Raw genomic sequence first — 25226 nt, 5'->3', positions numbered from 1 at the left:
AAGTTAATAATATAATGAGTGCCACATAAAAGTCAAAATTTTCAATGTGTTTTAATTTAAAACTTTTAAATGTAGATATTTATTTTTTTCGAATCCTGAGAAAACTAATAAGTATTTTTGAAAAATTTAAACGCAGACTGAAAGATTGCGTTATTATCGAGGGCCGAAAGTCTCTTAGAATAAATAAAAGTTTCTTTTGAATGAAATATTTGCAAATAATAATAACACTAAATTTTCCTTTTTATTTTCACCCCTGTAACTTATTAAAATAAACATTATAGAAGTTTTCAGGGATGTTCGTCCCTCAGAAATAATGTAATCTTTCAAGCTACGTTTAATTTTTTTTAATTCTTATTAGCTTTCTGAGGATTTGAAAAAAATTAATACATTTAAAACACATTGAACATTTTGATAAGCGACATGTTACGCCTATGCCCTTAAGCGTTACAATAAAATAAGACTATTTGGAATTGATGATTTGGAATATAAAATGATTTGGAATTTTTATGACTTTCTTTTATTAAAAAAGGCATTTATTTATCTTAGGGCCAGTTCGAAAAAACATGTGGTACCAAGCTGCTAGTTCACTCGAAAATATGTACCATAATACAAAAGTTAGTATTGCTGTATTATCGTTGGTATTTCTTTAAAATTCAAAACTAACCATAGGGTTATTAGACCTGGATCCCGCGTACCAAAAAAAGTTGATTAATAGCAAGCTGAAAATTTGATAATAGCTTAACGGTGTCTAGTCGGACAAACTTTGATGTACGGGAACACTAGAACAGGGAAAGTTTAATTGTGGAACAGTTTAAAAATTTGGAACGTCAGATTACGAAGACCTCCCATGTATTTTGTCGGTCAGAACATCCAATTGATTTGTTACCCTTTCATTAAACTCTCATGAAAAAATCAGACTGCTATTACTAACCAACATTATTCCTGTCATTTGACATGTTCTTCGTGTTCCACTAATTAAAATGCCCAGTTGGTGATAAACACCAGTCTGATATTTGCATGAGAATTTAATGAAATGGTCACAAATTAATTGGAAGTTCTGTCCGACAAAATACATGGAACGTTTACGTAGTCTGACGTTCCAAATTTTTAACCTTTTCCACAATTAAAACTTCTTCTGTTCCAGTGTTCCCATACATCAAAGTTTGTCTGACTAGACACCGTTAAGCTATTAACAAATTTTCAGCTTGCTATTAATCAACTTTTTTTTGGTACGCGTGATCCAAGTCTATATGGTTTTATATCTACAATTTAAATTTTTTTCGGATACAGGCTACAAATGTTGGGTTTAAATTAAAAAAAAATGAATGTATAAAAATATGCATTAACACTAGTAAGTCTGGATTAGCATACCTACCTAGAAAGTCAGAGGGGATCATTTTGGCCCTAAATTCTTAAATTAATAAAAACTTTAAAGAAATTATATTAACTCTAGACGATATAATCTGATTTTATTTTTTAGTTTTATTACAGTTTATACAGTTTGCAGTTTTTGACATTTGCCAGGCATTGCCTTTGTTATAGCCCTGGCACTGATTGGAAGTATGATTTCCTTTATAAAATATTTTGAACTTACTTATTTTTCGTTTTTGGATAGTAACAGTAGGTACTGGTTGTCGGTAGCATCGGTGTTGCTGTGTATAGTACCAGATTTCGGGAGGCAAGGTATGGAGCCCAGAATTCTTCACACAGCCGACAAATAAACTTTCTACGAAGACTGAGTCTACTTTCAGCTACTTCTTAATAAATAATGCATGCCATTTATTGCTCCTAAGTGAAAAGTATTATAAAACACGTCAAAAGGCCATCGTCTTGAAGCAGCTTTTGTAGTATAAAGACGCGCCATTTGGTTGGCTCTACCAACCCCATATTTAGTTTGTTTCAAATAACCACCATAAAAATTCACTATTTCAGGAAATTTTTTTCCATAGACAGCAACATCCACTGATTGGTGTAGCGAACTCAACAAAATCACATTTTTGTCACACTTTCCTTGGTACTCAGTAAGTGTTATTTTTCGTCGCTCTGGAATATGAGGGTAACATAGGTAAAATTCTCTATTTTCACACTTTACGCTTAGAAAATCTTGCTTTCTGTTGCGATTCAAAGTACCCACAAGACTTGTTGATTTCTGTTGCAATGCCTTGGTCAAGTTCAGCGAAGTGAAGTAGTTATCTGTCGTAACATTTTTGCATTTTCCCAGTTGATATTCCATTATCCGCAAAACAACGTGTTTACCATTAATTGTAAATTTATTGCGTAGATTTACCATTTGCAATAAACAAACAACAAACATTCATACTCAAATATAATAATTTTACCTATCCGACATGAATTTTAAAGAAAAACTCGTCGAATTTCCTAGAAAACGATAATGACTTACACAGGGCCAATTTGGCCCCTTCAGACTTCTATGGTAGATTTATTGGAAAAACCAATTAATAAATTTAGTAAACAATATTTTTTTGTGTGAAATAAGGCTTTGTACCAAAATATTAAAAGTCATAAAATATGAAATTATTATTGCCTCAAATAAAAAAAATACAATACCTTCAATTCGCAACAGGGGCCAAATTGGCCCCTCCGACTTTCTAATGTTAAGCCAGAGAACAATTACCACAACGTGGTCGTTGTTCTCTGGTTAAGCTTTCTTAATAATTTATCCTAACTGGCGCGTTTATTAGGTTTTATTTGTCTGTCTGCGGTTTAAATATCGTATCAGCCAATACATTTCTATGTTTATTGAAATTTGTCAAAAAAAATTTTTTTTACCTTGTTGGGAGAGGGGGGAATTACCCCTACCCCTCCCCCTCCCCCTCTCCCCGTTGATCCACCACTGAACAAATAAAGGCGTGGGCGGTCTCATTTAAAATTGAAAATAAACACGTTGCGTAATATTCAAACTTTTCAAACTGTTTGAAGATGTTTGAATTCAAGTCAAACCTAAAGATATCGAAATCAAGTCAAGTCAAATTTTTTAAACAAAAAGTTTGATTTTCAAGTCAAGTCAAGTTTGTTGAGTAAAATCAAACTAGTTTGACTTGATGCATCTCTAGACATACAGGGAATTGCAAGGGCTTTAAAACGATTTATTTGACCCCCTATTGCATTAAAAAATATTGGAGTATTCTCACCCTGGCCTAGAGGTGACAATAAAATAATCAAAAATCCCGGAAAATGTAAAAAATCTTTAATCAAAACTTGGCCTGTTGCTGTATTTTTCAAAAATGTTGTCATAGTTTCTGATAATGCCTCTATTTTGTTTTCATCCATCCACTAACACTAAGGTATAAAAAACAAATTAGATTCAAAAGGTATTTTTTTGTATTCTCAGCACGTAAATCGTTGATTGATAAATATAGACGGGTTCCTAAATTTCCTACAATTAGAATAATTTAGTTGGTTATTTATTCTATAAAGATTCCTTTTTCAGTAATCCTTTTATTAAGGTGGTATGACACAATGTTAAAATTTATATAGTTTTTAGGTACAGTTACCGTCACTATTTCAAAACCAATCTTCAACTTAGGGGTATGTTCGTGAACTGTAGACTTTCTATTTTAATAGTATCTAGTTAAAATTTCCAAAGAAAGCAGTATATTTTTTATAACTGTACTTAAAGGAGTCCTTGTCATAACTTACGTCGTAACTTGTTGTAAAAATTCGTTTTGCATAATAATTTTTGAACTTGGGTAGAAAATAACTATCAGAAACGATTAACTATGCAAAAAGCTTTATTTTAAATAAAATTTCATTGTCCGTACTGCCACAATTTTTAAATTAACTGTACCTAAAGGTAAAAATTATTGTTAAAAGCTGCAATCTGGGGATTTTGTTAATATTACAGCAATAAGTTGGCATTTTTCTAGTGATAAATTAGTTCCGCTGTCACTTAATAGATGAGAAGATGAGTTCACGTGTCATTTAGTAGATGGCAGCAGTGATGTATTAAATGGCGACAGATGCGCGTTTGCCGGATTTTAAGAAAATCTGCAAACAATTGAAAACGAGTTGTATAACCACGGAAATACGATGAATCACGCGGTTTTGTTTAGAAAAGTGGCCCCACCCCCTCCCAGTACACATTTTGGGCCTTGTTTGACTTTCAATCATGATTGTATAACGTCACAGTGTCTTAACAATACAAATATACATTTTTTATGCTTGAAACCGTGTGGTTATACAAATGGTTGAAAGTTAAACGAGGCTCAAAGTGTTTACTTGGGGATTATACTAGTTTTGACATAATACATAGATAACATAAGCTCTAGTATATATGTTATGTGGGGCGTATCTAAAAAACAGTTTCAGTTTTATTCACTTTCTGGCAAATTTAATTTTTATAGGGCCGCAAATAATGCATTGCTCGGATACAATTAGCGTCTCTTTGTAAAGACGATGACATCGACATTTTTACACACATTACACATGCCAATGACCTTTAGTATTTGTTGAGGCATTATCCTAATAAAAGAATTGTAGACAAAACAATATTGTATAGTCATTGATTAATTTATGTCAAATATTTCAGTAAGTGAAAAAAAAATATTGAAATTTACTGGATTAATAATTAGATAAACCGACATGCAGACGATACAGTTGTGGTTGCTAGCAGTATTGATGAACTTCAGCATCTTATGGACAGGGTACCTAAGAGAATTTAACCTTCAACAAAAATGAACACTGGTGAGCAAAACTCAACAACCTGCCAGACAATTGAAAATAAAAACCAATTCAACACGTACAATTATATGTATACCTATACAGTCGTCAACTCGAAATGGGATCAAACAAACGAAATACGATGTAGAATTGAAAATTCCAGAGCTACATTTAACATGAGAAATATATTCAATAATTGCGACATATATGTCCCACTAAAAATATGGCTGCTAAAATGTATTTCCAGTCTTGTTGTATGGAGCAGAGACCTGGACAATAACGGAAACATTATCGAAAAGGCAAGAGGTATTCGAAATGTGGGTGTACCGACGTATCCTCAAAATATTCTGGACGACCCACACCACCAACGAAGAGGTATTGCGCCGAATGGGAAAACAAAAAGAAATATCTTTCACAATTAAAAAACGAAAACGTGAACACCTCGGTCATATATTATGAGATATGATAAATATCGTATACTGCAGCTGATAATATAGGGTAAAATAGAGAGTAAACGTGGACCCGGAAGAAGAAGACACTCATGGCTTCAAAACTTACGCCAATGGTTTGGACTAACATCGATCGAGTTATAGACACGCTGTAAACAAAATTAAAATTGCTATGATGATAGCCAACGTCCACAACGGACAAGCCACATGAAGAAGAAATCTTCCCGTGTTGACATTCCAACATACAAATCAATGGTATCACCCTTTAGAGTTCCCAAAGCTTCATATACCTGAGCACAGAGCTAAACAGTCAGCTAGACTAGACCACTCAAAAAATGCTCTGTAACCCCAAGCTATCAGTCACAATAAGATTGAGAACACTAAAGTGTTTATGTGTGGTGTCTATTACTGTATGGCTAGTGAGACCACACTATATTCGAAATGTGGATGTACCGCAGAATGCTAAGAATAAGCTGGACCAGCAAAACTACAAATGAAGAAGTACTGGAAATAATGAACACACGTCCTCATCTGGTCAATACAATCAAAATTAGAAAGACGTCATATCTAGGACACATAATGCGCCATAGGGAATTTGAGCAGTTTCAGGTAATATTAGAAGGCAAAATCGAAGGTAAACGGGGTATAGGAAGAAAGAAAAAATCCTGACTCCGAAACATCAGAGATTGGACCAACACAACAGGGAATGACTTAATCCATCAATCCCAGAACAGAGAGAAATTTGCCATATTGATCGCCAACCTCAATAGAGAAGGCACTTAGGAGGAGGAGTACAACGCAAGAGACCCTAAGAGGTAGTTTTCTGTCCCGATTAAACCCCGATTAGTGTAACTTGTGAAGTGGTTACGATTGATTTGATTTAAAATGATAATTAGGGGCTGATTTTCCCGAGGTTTTTTACCAAAAAAAGGGACCAACTATATTTTGAGCATTTGCTTAGTTTTGATGCTACAAACTTAAAAAAAAAACAAAAATAAATATTTTTTAAATACTTTAAAAAAGTTCTAATGAGTTTTCCCCAAAAAAGTGCATCATTTTTTGGTTATTTCACGTTGAAATATTCACTTTGAAATTTGACGGATATGAAACTACACTTAGCTACAACTTTGTTTCAACTGGGTCCATAGAGTTCATACATATATAGACCTGCATCCCGCGTACCTAAAAAAAGTTGATTAATAGCACGCTGAAAATTTGTTAATAGCTTAACGGTGTCTAGTCGGACAAATTTTGATGTATGGGAACACTGGAACAGGGGAAGTTTTATTTGTGGAACAGCTTAAAAATTTGGAACGTTAGACTACGAAAACGTTCCATGTATTTTGTCGGACAGAACTTCCAATTGATTTTACATGTAAAAATCAGACTGGTGTTTATCACCAACTGGGTATTTTAATGAGTGGAACACGAACAACATGTCAAATGACAGTAATCAAGTCGGTTAGTAATATAGTAATAGCAGTCTTATGTTTGCATGAGAGTTTAATGAAAGGGTAACAAATCAATTGGATGTTCTGTCCGACAAAATACCTGGGATTTCTTCGTAACCCCTGTTAATTATAATGCCCATTTGGTGACAAATAGCAGCCTGATTTTTGCATGAGATTTTAATCAAAGGGTAACAAATCAATTGGAAGTTCTGTCGGACAAAATACATGTGACGTTTTCGTGGTCTGACCGTTCCAAATTTTTAAACTGTTCCACAATTAAAACTTCCCCTATTCCAGTGTTCTCTCCCGTACATCAAAGTTTGTCCGACTAGACACCGTTAAGCTATTAACAAATTTTCAGCTTGCTATTAATCAACTTTTTTTTGGTACGCGGGATCCAGGTCTAATACAGCATTTTTTTATACTTTTTTAGAAGCTACATATTTTTGCTAAGAATGTTTTTTCGGATAAAATACTTTTCGAGTTATTTGTAAAAGCCGCCTAAAACGTGTTTTTTACTCGCAAATAACTCAAATATTAATTAAGTGAAAAAATCCTATAGAACAGAAGTTGCTTAGAATAAGTCAGTTGGGTACCCTGAGATGGGGTAAAACTCACCCTCAGGGCAAAATCTTACATCGGCACACTATCAGCTTTCTTGGTTGACATGTTACCTATGTGTAGGTATGCCAAATTTCATGTTAATCCAAGCGATTATTTACAATTTAGAGCAAAAAGCGTGATTTAATGTATATATTTCCTACTTGTATTTCAAACAATTACAAATTTCTTTATCAGTTTAAAATAAATATTTTTGATGCTGTTCTGAATAAAATCATTTTTTTGGTAAAATTGTGGCTTATTTCCCATTAAAAATAGTTTATTATAAATATTTTAGACCAGGTAAAGAATTAATAGTTATTGTCGTCTGAAGACAAATACAGTCGAACCCGCTTATTAGAATCCCTGTTATAGGAATATCCCGGTTTATGGAATATAAATTCAAGTTCCCGAAACATTTCCGTTTACTCCTTAATAAATTTATCTGTTTATTGGAATAGGATCTAACTAGATAATACCGCTTATTAGCATATTTTGCAGGTCAAAGAATATTTTTTTTTACAATTTACTAAAAATTTAAATTATGTTTGGTATTATGGTTTGTCGTCAACGGCCGGTAGTGCTGGATTAGATATTATTAGGGTAATAAATATTTATTAGCAAGCAAGCAATTTGATTCAACCCGACCCATGGGAGATGTTCACCCTTTCGAAAAAAAGGACATTCGGGTGTAACAATTCATTGGGGCGAGGTGTTTTGGCCCGAGTATAAATACAGGGATCACCCCACCTCGCTCCAATGCCCCAGGCCATCCCTTTCCCCCCTATAGCACGCTTATGCGCGATAGGGGCACAACTATCAGCCAAATGCTCTTCACAATGGAACCCTGGGTAATAGGATTCCAATGTGGTACCCTAATCGAATGCAAAACTAGGCCAGCGTTAAGCGCTCTAAGCCTTTTATCCTCTTATTTACTTATCCGCGGGAACTAAAATTGCTTGCTTGGGCTCCAAGCCATTGTACCGAGTCCTAATGGGCTCCGTCCAATGGCTTGACGCTCTAATTTTATGTTGGTTTTTTTATTTTGTGTGATTTTTTTGGTGGCTTACGCCTTTTTTTTTATGATTTTTTTTTAATTGTATTGTGGTTTTACCTGATCATCTGTCTGGTATCTTGGATGGTTTCCTGGACTACCTTGGTCACTATGTTGGTGACTAGTTTGACCAGGTATTCTTCGTCTGGGAGGATCGCTGTGGTGGCTTGTTGGTTTTCGCCCTGCGTGACTTTGGCATAGGAGACTCCGTTTGCCTGTTGTCGTCTGTAGATCTGTTGTTTTGGCCTCTGTTGTGGTGGTCTATACCAGGTTGGACTTCTCGGGCATCCTCTGTAGCTTGCGGGGTGACTTCCTTTGCAGTTTGCGCAGGTTGCCTTTGTTTCCCTGGGTCTTTTACAGGTCTTCGTGTGGTGGTCTTCTCCGCATTTCACGCATTTGGGGTGTTTGTGACACGCGTTCTGCGCATGGTGGAAGCCTTGGCAGTTGAAACACTGCGTTGGCTCTGTCGCTTTTCTTAGGTCTTCTACCTCTATCTTCATGTGACACAGATTGGTGATCAGCTTAGCCTTTTCTACGTCCTCACGATTCAGAGTCATTACGAACATCGGTAACTGCCTTTTGGGACCGACTCTTGTGGTCATATTCTTGGCTGCTTGGCAGACTATTTGGTGTCTTGCTTCCATCTCTTCTTGGATTTCCTCCTCGGTGGTATTTGAGGGCAATCCTTTTAAAACCACTTTGGGTTTTTTATCCTCGTCTACTGGGAAGGCTACCCATTGTAGCCTTTTGTCCTTGTGTGCCTTTGCGTATTCTTCTATTACCCTCACCATTTTCTTGTAATCTTCTAGGTTTTTCGTCTGGATGAGTGTTTCTTTACCGCTCCTGGAGATTTTGTTAGTCGTATAGACTTTTAGTCTTTGGGCTATGGTGAGGATAGCCCCTGTCTCATTCACGCTCTGTAATTTAATTACAGGCGGCTGTCTGTGAGGTGTTGCCTGTTGTTCGGGCAGCACGGTGGTATCTTCGTTTGTTACCATGTCCTCTGTCTCTGAATCGTCAGATCGCCCCAAGGCAGGCGTCTCACCATCTGTGCTTAATCGTCGTGTCAGTGGTGGGAAGTCTTCTTTTGCCCTTGGTTTTTTAATCGGCGGTGGCTTATCGGTCGCTGGGTTATTTTTTACCTTCGGTATGGGCTTTGCCTGTTGTTGGCGTTCTAGCATCAGGTTTTTCTGGGCTTCTCGTAGCTCTTTGGTCAGTTCGTTCATCTGGCTCTTCATCTTCATCATTGATTCTTGTAGTTCCGCTCTTTCGGTCTTTTGTCGGGCTATTTCTTCGTCCTTTTCCTTCATTTTCTTCGCTAGCTGGTCTTTCGTCCTTCTCATCGAGTCTTGTAGTTCCGCTCTTTCGGTCTTTTGTCGGGCTATTTCTTCGTCCTTTTCCTTCACTTGCTTCTCAAGGAGGTCTTTTGTCCATCTCAATTTTTCTTTTTCCATATCTTGATGAAGCTGTGTACATCTTAGTTGCATCTCTTTTGACTGTCGGAGGGCTTCCTCTATCTGGTTTTGTCTATCTGCCTCGCTTTCCATATCCTCGGATTTCATCTCGGTATCTTCTTCGGATTCCTCTTCGCTTTCATCGGTTTGTTGTTCCTGAAAAAGTCTAAGATCCACTTTGCGTGGATCTTCATGTGTTGGCGGAGTGGCCATAGGGGGGGGGGGGTGATCGAGACTTCGCTCGATCAATCGTCTGGGGGGGAGAATCCCTAATCTTGGAGAACCTTTTTTTCCGTCGACTGGCCCGACGCCAGCTCGGCTTCAGGGTTGGTTTCCCTACCCCTATCGCGGTTGTTCACGTACCCAGACAGAACTGGGTACGGGATCCTCTTGATGTTCTCGTTTTTACTGACCTAGGGGCCGGGGCTGCCCGATGTAGATTCCATAGAACTACACCTTGCAGTGTCTACCCTTACGGAGGCACAGTAAAAATCCCGTAGCGGGCTCCCGTCGAGCCCGCTTTGCTTCTTCTGCTAACCGATCTCTATCTGTGGCGTCTCAGAGAATCCAATAAAATCAAATTCCCTAAGTTTCACCACATCCAGTCGATCGGCCTTTGCCTCTCCTTCTTGCCTAAGGCTTAGAAGTGCACGATTTCGCTATCACGCTTACATTCGTGATGGAATGAAAATTCCTGCTAATCGTACAACCTCTTTCACCGTTGGCTCCTCGTCGTCTTCTCGCCTCGGAGAGTGAAAACGCTCAACTGTTACCTCGCTTACATTCGAGGTAGGACTAAAAAGTCCCCAGCCGAACAATCCCCACTACTCGTTGGCTTCTCTTCGCTGCTTCTCTGCTCCGCTCCGCTCGCACGCGTGTTACCAGTCCAGTGGTCGGCACTAGACTTTACTAATAAATATTTATTACTTTGTTAGGAATACCAATTCGATCTTTAGCATAGCCGACAAATGCATGGGTCATAAAATAATTTTTATTTGTCTACACAAAGGCACTGTTGCCTGTTATAAAATTGTTAGAGGCAGTTTAGTTAGAATTGACTCAGAGAGTACCTACTTGTTTGCAAGATGGAATTATGGCTTTGTTAAATTCGAAAAGAAGAGAAAAGAACAAGAATGTAACAATCCATTTCTTGACGCCAATAAAAGTTCTATTCAACCAATGGATTAAGGATGACCACACGGATTAACAACGAAAAAGCTATAATTACCAATAATTTCTCAAGAAAAAAAAAGTAATTTTGTTATATAGGTATGCATTTTAATAAGAAAATATTTACATATCTACATATTGCATACATTTCATATTAATTATATAATATATTCATTCACATACATGTAATGTAATTTGGTATTTAACACATACATAGATAAGTACTAGTTACACTACTGTATTATTGACGTAAAAAGACCTAAAACCATTTACATACACTGAATATGTAGGTACATATAATATGATATACATATTGGCATAGTATGTAATAAAACTACATATTGGTATAGTATGTAAAACTACACATTGGCACAGTATGTAAATAATATTATTACGTATATTCGGTAACACTTATTTCGACTAGCCACCAATGATCGGTTATTAGAATATCCCGGTTATAAGAATATTTTTGCCTTGCACAAAGGCTATTCCAATAAGCGGGTTCGACTGTATTACAAATATAATCTAAATACAATAAGTGATCAAATATTTCCAAATGAAACGTTTTGTATCTATTACCATTGTTTAAAAAAAGATAAAAATTTGTCTAGTTATACAATGCTATCTATTAATAGTAACAATTTACCATTTCCAGGTAAAAAATTAAACACCCTCATCAAGTACAATACAAGTACGATTGAAGGCGAACGGTACCGATCGATCGGTAACGATCATAAGTTCTCTTTAGTAGGTACTTGGCAATGGCAACAACGCCGTCGTTAATAGAATTAAAATTCGTCGTTATTAAAATGTTCGAATATATATACGTGCTGCCATCTACTGAAAGAAATTGTTAAACGTTAGTTCCTATGATCAACCACCATTTTGACTGCGGCGTTTACATACCCCCTTAAGTATTCTTACTGTTTTATTTATGACTTTTTGTAATTTTATAGTTTTCTGTTCGAAAATCACTTCTAGCAAAAAATATACGTGCCTCCTAATGATTCAATTTTACTTTTCGCCAATAGAGGCCGCTATGTATACCGATACTTTAAAATATCTATACATTTAAAAATTACCAAAGAATGAACTATTAAATCTCAATACATACATATGTCGTATTAACTGTTAAAGTAGCACGGAAGTCCAAAATTATTAATTTAAAAGCAAAAGAAGAAATAACATCAATTGATGTTAAACTCGCATTGTCCTCTTATTACATATTTTCTCACTTAGGTAGGTACCTATTCACTCTGACTTCTCACTCTCATCTAAACTTTCAAATTTGTCTACGCCTGTTGTATATAGCATATAGCCTAATAATAGCTCTCGAGTTATAAGAAAATAGAAAATAGAAAAAAATAATAGAAAATCTCCAGGAGAGGACAGAATATCGAACGAACTCTTAAAGTACGGAGGACAAGATCTAACTAAACAACTATTCAAACTAATACAAAAAATAATAGAACAAAACAGAATAGGTACCACAAGAATGGAGATCAAGCATCCTAATACCTCTCTTCAAAAAAGAAGACAAATCGGACCCGGAGAATTACAGAGGAATTAACTTATTAAACACAACATTAAAATTAACAACAAAAGTGATAACAAACAAATTAAATGAAATTATACCATTAGCAGAAGAACAACAAGGTTTTAGGTCGGGAAGGTACTGCACTGACGCTATATTTAAAATGAGGCAAGTTCAAGAGAAATCATTGGAATACAACAAACCGGCATATTTATGGTTCGTGGAGCTTAAGAAAGCATTTGACAGGGTCACATTAAAGGACGGTATCCATTTGTTATACTCGAGAGAAGTACCTCTAGGAATAATTATTAAAACAATCGAAAACATCTACCAGAACAACACAATAAAAGTAAAGGTGGAAGATGAACTAACTGACCAAATTGCAGCCGGCAATGGGATAAGACAGCGGGGGATTCCTTGAGTTCTTTATTGCTCAACCTGATCGTGGACGAAATAATAAAAAAAGTAAGAACTAAAAAAGGATACCGAATTGGAGACAAACAACTTAAAATAATCTGCTATGCAGACGATGCAATACTAATCTCTCAAAGTGAAGATGATTTACAAAATATGCTGCACCAATTTAACATAACTGCCAGAAAATTTAACATGTTAATTTCCTCAAAAAAGACAAAATGCATGGTTATAACAGCAGATCCAATAAGATGTAAATTGGAGCTGAAAGGTCAGATAATAGAACAAGTGATGGAGTTTAAATACCTAGGCATCACACTATCTAGCTACGGGAGGCTCGAAACAGAAGTGGAAGATCAAGTGAATAGAGCAAACAGAGCCGCAGGTTGCCTGAATGACACAATATGGAGAAATAAAAATATCGGAAAAGAAATGAAAGGCAGAAGTTACAAAACAGTCATCAATAATGACATACGCGGCAGAAACACGACCCGACACAGAGAGGACAAAAAGTTTGCTCGAAACAGCGGAGATGAAAACCCTTCGAAAAATCGATGCTAAGACTCTATGGGACAGAGCTAGAACTACAGATATACGACGGAGATGCAAGGTGGATAACATTAACAACTGGGTAAGAAACAGAAGAATATAATGGAATGACCACATAAGCCGAATGACAACAAATAGGGTAGTCAGGACAGCGAGAGACGGTTCCCCAATAGGAAGACGATCTGTGGGAAGATCACGAAAACGATGGCGACAACTTACTGGAGGCACATTGAAAGAACAGACAGAGTCATGTCTGTACAAAAAGAAGAAAAATAAGAAGAGTTATAAACGATTTAAAATCTGAATATATAATCTTTAAACCCTTCTACCCTCTGGTGTAGGGATGGCTGTGGGTGCTCTGTTAACAGTGCACAAATCCTTTCTATTGCTTCCTGTCCTGTGCTATAGCCTTAGCTTCGTTCCACGATACTCCTTTTTTGTCAAGAATCCTTGCCATGACTTCGCTCTCGGTCTTCCTCTGCTTCTTTCCCCTGCACCTTCGTTTCCCATATCATTTTAACTGGTACCTCTTTCTGTAGTGGTTGTAAATGCCCCCACCAACTTAATTGTCTTTTTTCAACATACTTCATCATTGTCTCGATTTTTAGTTTTTCGCTTATGTAGTTTTTTCTTACCCTATCCATTCTAGTGACTATTTGAACTCTGCGTGGATACCTTATCTCTGCTGCCTGTATATTACTTTTCTGTTGTCTATCTATTTAGTACCCTGGATTCACATACGGATGTAAGTACTTGTCTGTATATACAGCGTGTCTACTTGAGTTGGAAACATATGGAAAACTTTTTTATTATTAATTTTACGAAAAAAAGTTATTCTTTATAAAAAGTTCTGCATGCCCCAAAACCTAAGATTCAATCATCAGATATCAAATTTTCTGAATATTATACGAGGTATGTCAAAAAATATGAACTTCGTTCAAGAGTAAAGTACCTTTATTTCTCTCAATATCGAAAATGCTTATTCTGAAAAGTTGTTTGGAAATAAAAACTAAGCTCAAATATGCAATTACATGCTTCTAATTGGAAAAAAATATTTTCCAAATTTTTCTCAAATTTATTGATACTAACTTCGTTTTGATTCATTACACATACGATAACTCTTTTATTATTGCTTTTACGAAAAAAAGGTATTCTTTATAAAAAGCTCTGTAGGTCATAAGGCCGAAGATGCAACCAACAGATATCACATTTTATTAATTTTATACGAGTTATGTCAAAAAATATGAATTTCACTCAAGAGTAAAGTACCTTTATTTTTCACAATATTGAAAACAGTTATTAAAAAAGTTGTTTAGAACTAAAAACTATGTGTCAATATGCAATTACATCCTTCTAATTGAAATACTGTGAAATATAAAGGTGCTATAATATTGAGCGAATTTCATATTTTTTGACACACCTCGTATAAAATTAATAAAAGTTGATATATCATGGTTGTGTCTTAGATTTTAGACCATGCAAAGCTTTTTACGAAGAATAACTTTTTTTCGTAAAATGAATAATAAACGAGTTATCATATTTGTAATAATTAAAAACAATGTTGGATATCCTTAAATTTGAGAAATTTTTTTTTTTCAATAAGAAGCATGTAATTGCATATTTGATCTTAGTTTTTAATTCCAAACAACTTTTTATCATAAGAATTTTCGATATTGAGAGAAATAAAGGTACTTTACCCTTGACCGAAATTCATATTTTTTGACATACCTCGTATAATATTCAGAAAATTTGATATCTGATGATTGAATCTTAGGTTTTGGGGCATGCAGAACTTTTTATAAAGAATAACTTTTTTTCGTAAAATTAATAATAAAAAAGTTTCCCATATGTTTCCAACTCAAGTAGACACGCTGTATAATATAGTCCATTAAAATGTTACATTTACGTTTCATTACTTAGAGGAGTCAATTTTATTTTTTTAATGTGTAGGGGGTTCAGTAAAAGCTTAAGTTCAAGTTTTTGGGGTCGCCACCCTTGTCCCCCGGCCGCCATATTGGAAAAAGGGGTGCAAAGGGTTTTCGCGCTGTATCTTCTAAACTAGCAATCCTACAGAAAATTGAATTACACATACAATGTAGCAAATTAAATTTTCTACAATTTATATCCATTACTTTTTATCGTCAAGTGACCAACAAAAAAGTTATAAATAAAAATATGAGAAAATTTTGTAAGAAGTTTCTTTTTGGAGGTTATAACTTTTTTTCCATTCATTTCACAATAAAATAACATCATAGCGATTTTTTAGAGGATTTTTCAGTGAACAATTTTTGCGATAAAGTAATTTTATTTATTGTCTAGGTTTTACAGCGCTCCAATCTTGACCAGATTCTCGAATTCTCATAGGAATACAATAAAAAAAATACTTTTCTATCTATATATTAGTCGAGCGGCAGCAATCTTTATGTCGACCACGAAAATCAACTTTAAGGTGAATGACCAATTTTGGTCTATTTTTATGTTTTCGAGGTCGCTGAATCCGAATATGAAGTTTATTTTGATCTAGATTTGGTGGAACATGTTCAAAAATCAGATTTTATACAAAAATGCCGAAAATCAATTTTGATGATTTTTAAATTTACCTCGCTGTATCTTTGGTCGCTGTAAATATTTCCTTTTGACAATTTTACTGTTTAATCTCTGAAGTATGTAGATAACAATGGGATTTGTCCTAAATATTTAAACACATTAAAAAAGGAGTTGTTAGTTTTTAAACATTTTGTCATAATATTTCGTTCGTTTCATGTTTACTTAAAAAAGTTGATTGACAAACTTTTTAGTTTATAATTTTAACCAACACAACAATAAAATATAATTCATGAAGAAGTTTTTTTGGAAAATTTTAAGTCAAAATATACAATAGGAAAAAAGTTATGTTAAGTACTTCATAAACAAGCGGCACACCCCAAAAAACGCTTATATCTCGAGATCCTGACCACGGTGTGGTGAATGGCTAATTTTGATAATACTTTATGATTTTGATAACAAAAATTCGTTTTTTGCTCTTCTTAAGAATTTTGAAATATGCGGTTGCGTCATTCTTCTTCTGAACCGGGGAATTTGTCCTCAAACAACTTCTTGGGCCGTTTCTATATATGCTTCGGGTTATAAGTTTTATAGTGGGGAGAAAGGTCAAAAACAGATTAATAATAGCATAGGAATGTTAAAATCATAATAAATTGTATGAATAAAAAATATATATAGATAGAAAAGTAAGCCTAACTTTTGTTTTTATTATATCCCTATGAGCATTCGAGAATCTGGTCAAGTTTGGAGCGCTGTAACACCTATATAAATAAATAGAATTAAACAAATTTATAGTGGAAATCGTTCGCTAAAAAACCCTCTACAAAATTGCTATAATGTTATTTTATTTTAAAATGAACTGAAAAAAAGTTATAACCTCCAAAAGGAATCTTGTTAAAATTTTTTTACATATTTTTGTTTATATCTTTTTTGTTGGTCACTTGACGATAAAAAGTAATAGAAATAAAATTGTAGAAAATTTAATTTGCTACATTTTATGTTTAATTAGATTTTCCGCAGGGTTGGTAGTTTACGAGATATAGCGCGAAACCCCTTTGCACACAATTTCCCAGATGGCGGCCGGGGGCAAGGGTGGCGACCCCAAAAACTTAAACTTAAACTTCTACTGATCCCCCCTACACATTAAAGAAATAAAATTGACTCCTTTAACAAATGCAAGATACGGCTTAAAAAATGTAACATTTTAATGGAGTAATAGCCTTAAATATATTTATTTTCGTATGTTTCGATACTTCTTTCTTGTTAATAATTGTTTTTCCTATATTGTGTGATACCTACAATCTATTCACTTTATCAATTCTTTTATTAATCTCACCCTCCTTTCTACCTGTTTCTTCAATGGTTACTCCCCACTATTCAAATGATTGTACCTGTCTAATTTCTGTATCATCTAGCTCTAGCTGATCGTGATTTAAAATCTGAAAAATGCGAAAATTTACCTAACATACCTAATAAATTCCGGACGGACCGCAGACGTTCGGACAATTAGCGTCTCTTTGCAAAGACAGTGACATCGACTTTGTTAAGTAACAAGACATTTACTCAACACACACACATACACACACACTACACATTACACTAGGTACTTGATTGTAAAAATCCACTGTACCATGCCAATGACCATTAGTTGTCGAGGTATTAAGCTAAATAAAAAATAATATTTTTGAGGTTGCCATATGCCCAAATTGAAGTTTAAACATTCAATTTCAAGATTCTGACGAGGGCTTATTTGAATTTAGACTGTTGATTTTCAATTGTTTTCCTTACGCCCCGCTTAAATCGTCAGATTATTGAAATATACATTTTCTTCATGTACGTAACTGGTCTTTTTTTTTTAATCTGACGCGCTCGAGTTTTTCTGAGGATAGATTATTTTACGGATTGCTCTCAACGCACGCCCCTGTATTAAGAGTCCATATATTCTGGTAGGGGTACATTACCGGTTTCTCCCCGTGTGATTTTCTGACGCGTTCGAGTAACGCGTAAAATCCCTGCTTGGACTCCTCACCATAAATATACTGTTATGATCTACTTTCCATTACTTTTATTTTAATTTATTATTTATTTAATTAATTATTGAATTGACGCAAATCATACATAAACAATTAATAAAAATTCTCAGGGTGCCTTTTTGTCATAAAAATTAACTAAAATTATCCTAGGTTATACTTATCCTTTCTCGTGGCTTCAGTATCTCTTAGTTGATCCTTATCGGGATAAAATAGGAAAAGGAAATAAATAGATAAATCATAAATAAGCACATACAAATACCTTTATTATCAAAAGCAATCCTCTGAAAATCTATCAATTAAATCCTGTGGGCATAATTGTCCAAATGAAACTTTTACCATATAATTAATCTAATTTAAACAAATATTTATCGCTTTGTTCCTGATACTATTTATAAAATAAGCTAAACAAACAAATTTAGGTATTTGCAAAACTACTTATACTTCCTATTAAATTATTGAAATGTTGGAATCTTAATTCATATGCTTTTACGCAAATATTTTAACTTCTGATTATAAAAAACATCTATCACATAAGTTATTGACTGACCTTTTTGATTCACACACAATGATGTCTCCTCTTGACTCAAAACAGCTCCTCCTTGTTGATTATGTTAGGCTACCAATCAAAGCCCTCTCCATTCTCAGCATCAATCCAGCAGCATACCAGCAACTATTTTTCCAAAACCAACTCTCTCTGTTCATGTGATAACTACTCTACTGCAGATTTAAATCATATAATCTTTAATTGTGAACTTAATAAAAACCATACGAAAGCACTAATTGCTAGACTTCAGGAGCGGAATGTAAGTTTACCGCTGAATATTTCACATCTACTAAGCTTCAATACCAAAACTATTAATGATATTATCATACAATTTCTTAAAGATTCTAAAATAAAAATTTAATATGACATCTTCAATCTTCAACTTTCAAATATCTGTGACAAAAAGTTTATCTAATGCCATCCCCTCTTTGTGAACACACACACACACACACACACAAGCCAGGCCGCTTTTGACCAGTACTCGTTCAATAAACTCCAAAACTCTCTCCTCTCTTTCTCTCAATAATAATCTCCTGAGCCCCAAGTATATTTTTTACTTGGTGTCACAAATAATTTTAATAACTATAGTTCTTGTAACTTACTCTCTTGGACTTTACATAATCAAAGAGGTTTTTCTTCTCAATTTGATTTGTCTCTCGTTCCACTTTTCAGCTACTCTCCACTATCAAACAACCACTAGTACTTGCTTCTGAACTATACGCGAAATTTTTTGACTGCCTTTCTCGGATGCCAACCACACAATAATTTTTCTTTTCCAAACTGTCTCAACATTCAAACTTCCCTTTCCCCATTCTAAATTTCCAAGCCAATCAGAAACATTTATCTTTTTCATTCGAAAAACCAGGCATTCTTTCAAACAATGCTTCTACCCATCCTAATCACTTTCCGGAAATTATAAAGATACTCTTGTGCTTAAAACAAACAGACTTAAAATTTCAAATCTCTCTACCTTTATTTTCTAAAAACTAATAATTACAGCTACCTGTGGATCTTACCTTTCCCGTAACAAACAATCTTTTTAAATTATAATCTGAAATAAATTTTCATTTCACTCCACTGTATTTACAAATGTCTTTAAGTCTTCAGGGAAAAACTCATTAAGGAGAAACCCATTGCATAAAAGCTACTTTCTACTTATTCTACTAAATAGTTACAAATCAATATACAGGGTGTATCAAATTTATGTGCCCGCGTTATAATTAAAAATTAAAATTTTTACTCTATCTTTGATTGATAAAGTGATTCATAATAATACATAATATGAAGAATACCGTTTTTACTCTTTTAATTTTACATTTTATTTATTGTAAATGATCCCGATCTTAATTCATGTACAACTTAGGTATAGAAGGTTCACAAATATAGTGCCTTCAGTATTCTAATGATCTCTTAAAAATGATGGTAAAGTAATAAAAATAAATCATTGATTGTTGAAAATTTGTAAATACCTAATCAGAACCGACTTAAATCTTAATTCAAAGCTTTTTAAAATTAGTCCAGAAAGCCACTGCGCATCCGCTAGGAAAAATATTTCGATTAGGATTTTTTGCACAATCTTACTCAAAAAGGACCCCTTTTAACAAATTTGCATGTTGCCAGGACCAAAAGTTGGTCAACAATTTTTTAAACGTTTTTTTTTGTTTTTTTCCTAAAATATTTTTTTTTGCATGGAACAAAGTTTTTTTTTAGGTTTTTGGACATTCCAAACAGAAAAGGTCTTAGTGACTTTACTCTAAAGTTGATAGTTATTGACATATAAGCGATTAAAAATTGAAAAATTGCGAAATCGGCCATTTTTAACCCTAAAAAACTATGTGAAAAACTGAAAATTTGAATGTTGTCAAGGTAGGTACATATTCTTTAAACATCGATTGATGAAATCCCGAAGAGTTTTTTGCAATACAATATTCAAAACTCCTTTGTTTTTTAATTGCTTATCAAGCGTGCGCGACACTATTTTCCACCGACAGTATGGTGCAAATGAAAGGAATAAATTCGTTATTTCGTAAACCGGCGACTTTAAGGAAAAATCACGAAATAGGTCGATTTTTATTTTTAAGTTATAATATTGTGGCATATATGGTATACTAGTGACGTCATCCATCTGGGCGTGATGACCTAATCGATGATTTTTTTAAATAAGAATAGGGGTCGTGTGCTAGTTCATTTGAAAGGTTCTTCAATTTTCTATTGAGTAATATAAACATTTATATAATTATTTATACAGGGTGTCCTTCTACTTCTTTTTTTGTCAAATAATTTAATTTAATAAAAATTGTTTAGACACCCTGTATAAATAATTATGTAAATGTTGACATTACTGAATAGAGAATTGAAGAACCTTTCAAATAAGCTACCACACGACCCCTATTCTCATTTAAAAAAAACATCGATTACGTCATCACGCCCAGACGGATGACGTCACTAGTATACCATATATGCCACAATATCATAACTTAAAAATAAAAATCGACATGTTTCGGGTTTTCCTTAAAATCGCCGGTTTACGAAATAACGAATTTATTCCTTTCATTTGCACCATACTGTATACACATGCAACGGTGGAAAATAGTGTCGCGCACGGGTGATTAGAAATTAAAAAACAAAGGAGTTTTGAATACTGTATTGCAAAAAACTCTTCGGGATTTCATCAATCGATGTTTAAAGAATATCTACCTACCTTGGCAACATTCAAATTTTAAGTTTTTCACATAGTTTTTGAATGTTAAAAATGGCCGATTTATGTCAAAAACTATCATCTTTAGAGAAAAGTCACTAAAGACCTTTTCTGTTTGGAATGATCCAAAAAACCTAAAAAAACTTTGTTCCATGCAATAAAAATAATTTTAGGAAAAAAAACGTTTAAAAAATTTTTGACCCACTTTTGGTCCTGGCAACATGCAAATTTGTTAAAAGGGATCCTTTTGAGTAAGATTGTGCAAAAATCCGAATCGGAATATTTTTCCTAGCGGATGCGCAGTGGCTTTCTGGAATAAGTACCGCTGTGCTTGGCTTGGTTTACCGCTTATACCACAATCATGCGTAAGTATAGATGTCTAGACACTATAATTGTGAACCAGGTATATGTGAATTTTAGTTAATGCATAGTATGTTGGATGTAAGGATTTCCGGTATATGTAAGAAATAAAGAGTTACAATCTACCCATTAATTAAATAAATAAATTTTAAATTATGTTATATTTGAACTCCTATTTAACTTCATTATTCTTATTTATAGAGTTCCTTGTTTAGCAGAAAAGGCAGCTTCAACATTCGAAAAGTCATTAAACAGTAATATCCACCTTTTGGATGGACTGGAACTGCTTAGAAACGACCAAAAGATCAACCCAAGGAGAGCTAAATCCCTCGATGGTGTACAAAGACTTTTTACAGCAGTCTCAGATTTCATCGACACCCATTCTTTTTCCATTGATTTAACACGTGGTCGAGCTTTGGACGACGATGATGAAGAATACGAAACCGAAGAAGCGAAACCAAAAAGAGGAGGAGGAGGAGGAGGAGGCGGTGGTTTTGGTGGTGGTGGAGGTGGGGGAATGTTCAACAGAAAAGCTTTGAAGAAAGAGAGAAAGTAAGTTCCAATTGTACATATATTTAGAGGTTTTAAATTTTTGATACAAATGTTGTTCTGAAGCTATTTCCTTGTGGCATTTTTATAATTGCGTATTTTTTATGGGAAATAATTGAGTATTTTGTATTTTGACAACGAAACCCGATTTGGGCTTCGAAACGTTAATAAATTCATTTTTTAGTAAAATTTTGATACAAAGTTTGATATTGGTCTATTATCGTATAAGTTCTTAATATAAAAATTATAGGTGTTTTAGTGTATTAATCAATTAACCCCAAAAACAACGTGTAATAGTCTTTCTTCTTCTTAAATCAGAGAAGACCATTTTTCTTCTCCAAGCATATTGAGCAACTGGAAGTAATTTTCTTTTTTTAGATTATATTTTGATGGAAAATATGAAGCTGCTATTGTTACGTCATACGCCATTACGTCTGTTGATGTTGAAATAGGCTCTTTGCGTTCAAATGCAATACTCTTAACTCTTAGGTTATTAAGATCTCCTCATATCTTAGGTTTAGGGTCCAGATATGACCAGTTCTATCTTAACGCGGAATCCCTGAAGATGTAGTACCACAGGGGGCAGTATTATCACCCCCTCCTATATAGGATATATACAGCAGAAACACTAATCATATTATATGATTATAAAATATGATTATAAAATATGAATATATGATTATAAAATATGAATATATGAATATATGATTATAAAATATGAATATGTCAAAGACAGAGTATCTTAAAATAATGAATGATGAAGAAGATCCAGAGTTAGAAATTAGAACCACAAAAAGATGTAATGAATATAAATATCTCGGATCTATACTATCTAAAGAAGGCACTACCAAAAGAGGCATCGAAAAGAGAACGCAGCAGGGCAAAAAAGCGGTAAACATTCTAAGCTCTCTACTGTGGTCTAAAGATATAAGACAAAAAACGAAATTGACAATCTATCGTACCTGGGTAGAGCCTATTATGACTTATGGGGCAGAAGTTTGGCAGATGACAAAAAAAGATAGAAAAAGAATAGAAGTAGTAGAAATGGATTATCTAAGGAGAGCGTGTGGTATATCTAAAAAAGATCACATCAGGAATGAAGATATTAGAAGGAGGACACATACTGTATATTCCAGTGTAGATAGAATTGAAACTAGACAACTAGTGTGGTATGGTCACGTGAAACGAATGAATGAAGATAGATGGCCAAAGAAAGCTTTGAATTGGACTCTGATGGACAGAAAACGATGGCGTTCGAAGTGCGAGAAGCGGCAGAGGCTGTAGGAACCTCGCTTTTAGATAGATAGATAGAAACACTAATTGGCCTTTAAGCAGACAACACTGCAATCCCGTCAAAACACAGGAACCTGTATATAGCTGTAAGAAATCCATAGACGGCACTGGATACGATAGAAGAATGGAGTATCCAATGGAACTGGCAATAAATCCAGAATATACCTTATCTCATCTATATCTATATAGTTATCTTCTACAAGAGAAGAGATAACCCAGAAGACATTTAACAGTGCAAGGTAAACCCATCGAAGGGCAAAATGGAGCTTAATGTCTAGGAGTCACAATAGACCAAGGTCTAACATTCACACCACATGTTAACGCGACGATCCAGAAAACAGCAACAGACAAAGCCGGGACTCACAGGAAGAAGAAGCAAACTAGCTATGAAAACAAAATTAAGACTGATAAACAGCATCATACTACCAATAATTACATATGCATCTCTCGCATGGGGACACATGTCAAAGTAACGAAAAGAATATTGAAGCAGCACACAACTGCCTCAGAGAAGCTGCTGCAAATGCGACCAGACACATCACAGCCGAGACTTAAATTAAATAAGGGTGCTGGATATGATAGACGAAAAAGTCAGAACAAAATTTGCTGAGATAGAGGACCACCCAGTCCTGATCCTGCGAGAGATGTTAAGTTATGATGTGTACCATAGATAGAAGCACAGAAGACCCAAACAGCAAATGTTTGTCCTCACCATCTGCTCATTTTGGCTTTTATCTTGATTTTTTGTAAGTTTTGCTCACTTGATATTTTTGAGTAACACAATATGATTTTAATTTTGCTAACTTTCAAACTATTATCACCGTAATTATGGCTTTATTCATTTTCTATTGATACGATGTTTACTTGACGCATGCAAGTCAAATGAATAATGTTTAATACATTTATTGTTTTATTTTAGATATTACCAATATGCCTTTATGGTACTCTTGGGCATTTTTGGTCTAACTGGTCCACTGTTCATGAAAATCCTCGGCATCATCGCAGCCAAGTCCCTCCTAGCCGCCAAAGCTGCACTTATAATAGTCGGAGGAGTAGCCCTGAAAAAGATTTTCGAAAATAGTAAACATCAACCCAAGGTGAAAGTGACCACGTTACCAATCCATGGTCACGAAAGTGAAGAGGATCACGACAGGTTTGGTTACAGCTTTAACCACATTCCTTATGGATATGGGGCTTACGGTAATAATCCGTATCATGATCCTTATTCAGCGCATTATCCTGTTTCAAACAGCCTTAGCGATAACGAACAGTTTGCTCCAGTTTTCTATGGATCTCAGAAGACAAAAAGTTAATATTTCGAACAGTATTATTTATTTGTAATTTATTTATTTATTATTTAAATATAATTATATTAATACAATCTTTCTTTTAACTTACAATCAATAGCAAAAATTTTTTGAGAAAGATTCTTCGCGAATAAATTCAAGAAATTTTGATAGTTATATATTTGGACACATTCTACGGAACCATAAAAATACCAGGAACCAACAAAGCCAGAAACCATCATATTAACCAACATCTTCATCTCAAAAAAATGCGCAACATGTGCGAATGGAGTGTGAACTGTGACTCAGATCACTATCTTGTGGGGGCAAAATTGCGGCAGAAAATCGCAACAGTGGCAAAAGGGACAAATAGTCGAATTAAAAAATGGAATGTTGTAGAATTTAATAACCCAACAGAAAAACAAGAATATTAAAATGCTCTCCAATAAAACTCAAGGGAACCAGATACGAAGATACTGCAGAGGAGGAATGGAAACAATGAACAACAATAATAACGAAATCTACAGAGGAAACTGTTGGAAAAGCCAAAAGACAAATAAATGC

At 34.5% G+C, this 25226-nt stretch overlaps 1 protein-coding gene across 1 annotated transcript in view; it reads left to right on the top strand.

Moving 5' to 3' along the window:
• The window catches only part of LOC114330297 (uncharacterized), an 85783-nt gene extending 61093 nt beyond the window's left edge, over window positions 1-24690 (top strand). Inside the window, exons 2-3 of the mRNA XM_050644897.1 lie at window positions 21736-22086; window positions 24296-24690. Of these exons, the coding sequence (XP_050500854.1) occupies window positions 22052-22086; window positions 24296-24689 (429 nt within the window). The 5' untranslated portion in view covers window positions 21736-22051 and the 3' untranslated portion in view covers window position 24690. The remainder of the gene's footprint in view (window positions 1-21735; window positions 22087-24295) is intronic.
• Window positions 24691-25226: the final 536 nt, after the last annotated feature.

The sequence above is a fragment of the Diabrotica virgifera genome, chromosome 1 (genome assembly GCF_917563875.1).
Source record: "Diabrotica virgifera virgifera chromosome 1, PGI_DIABVI_V3a".
Taxonomy (NCBI): Eukaryota; Metazoa; Arthropoda; class Insecta; order Coleoptera; family Chrysomelidae; genus Diabrotica; species Diabrotica virgifera.
Note: the sequence above shows the minus strand (reverse complement) of the source record. Positions and strands in the feature narration are given on the sequence as shown.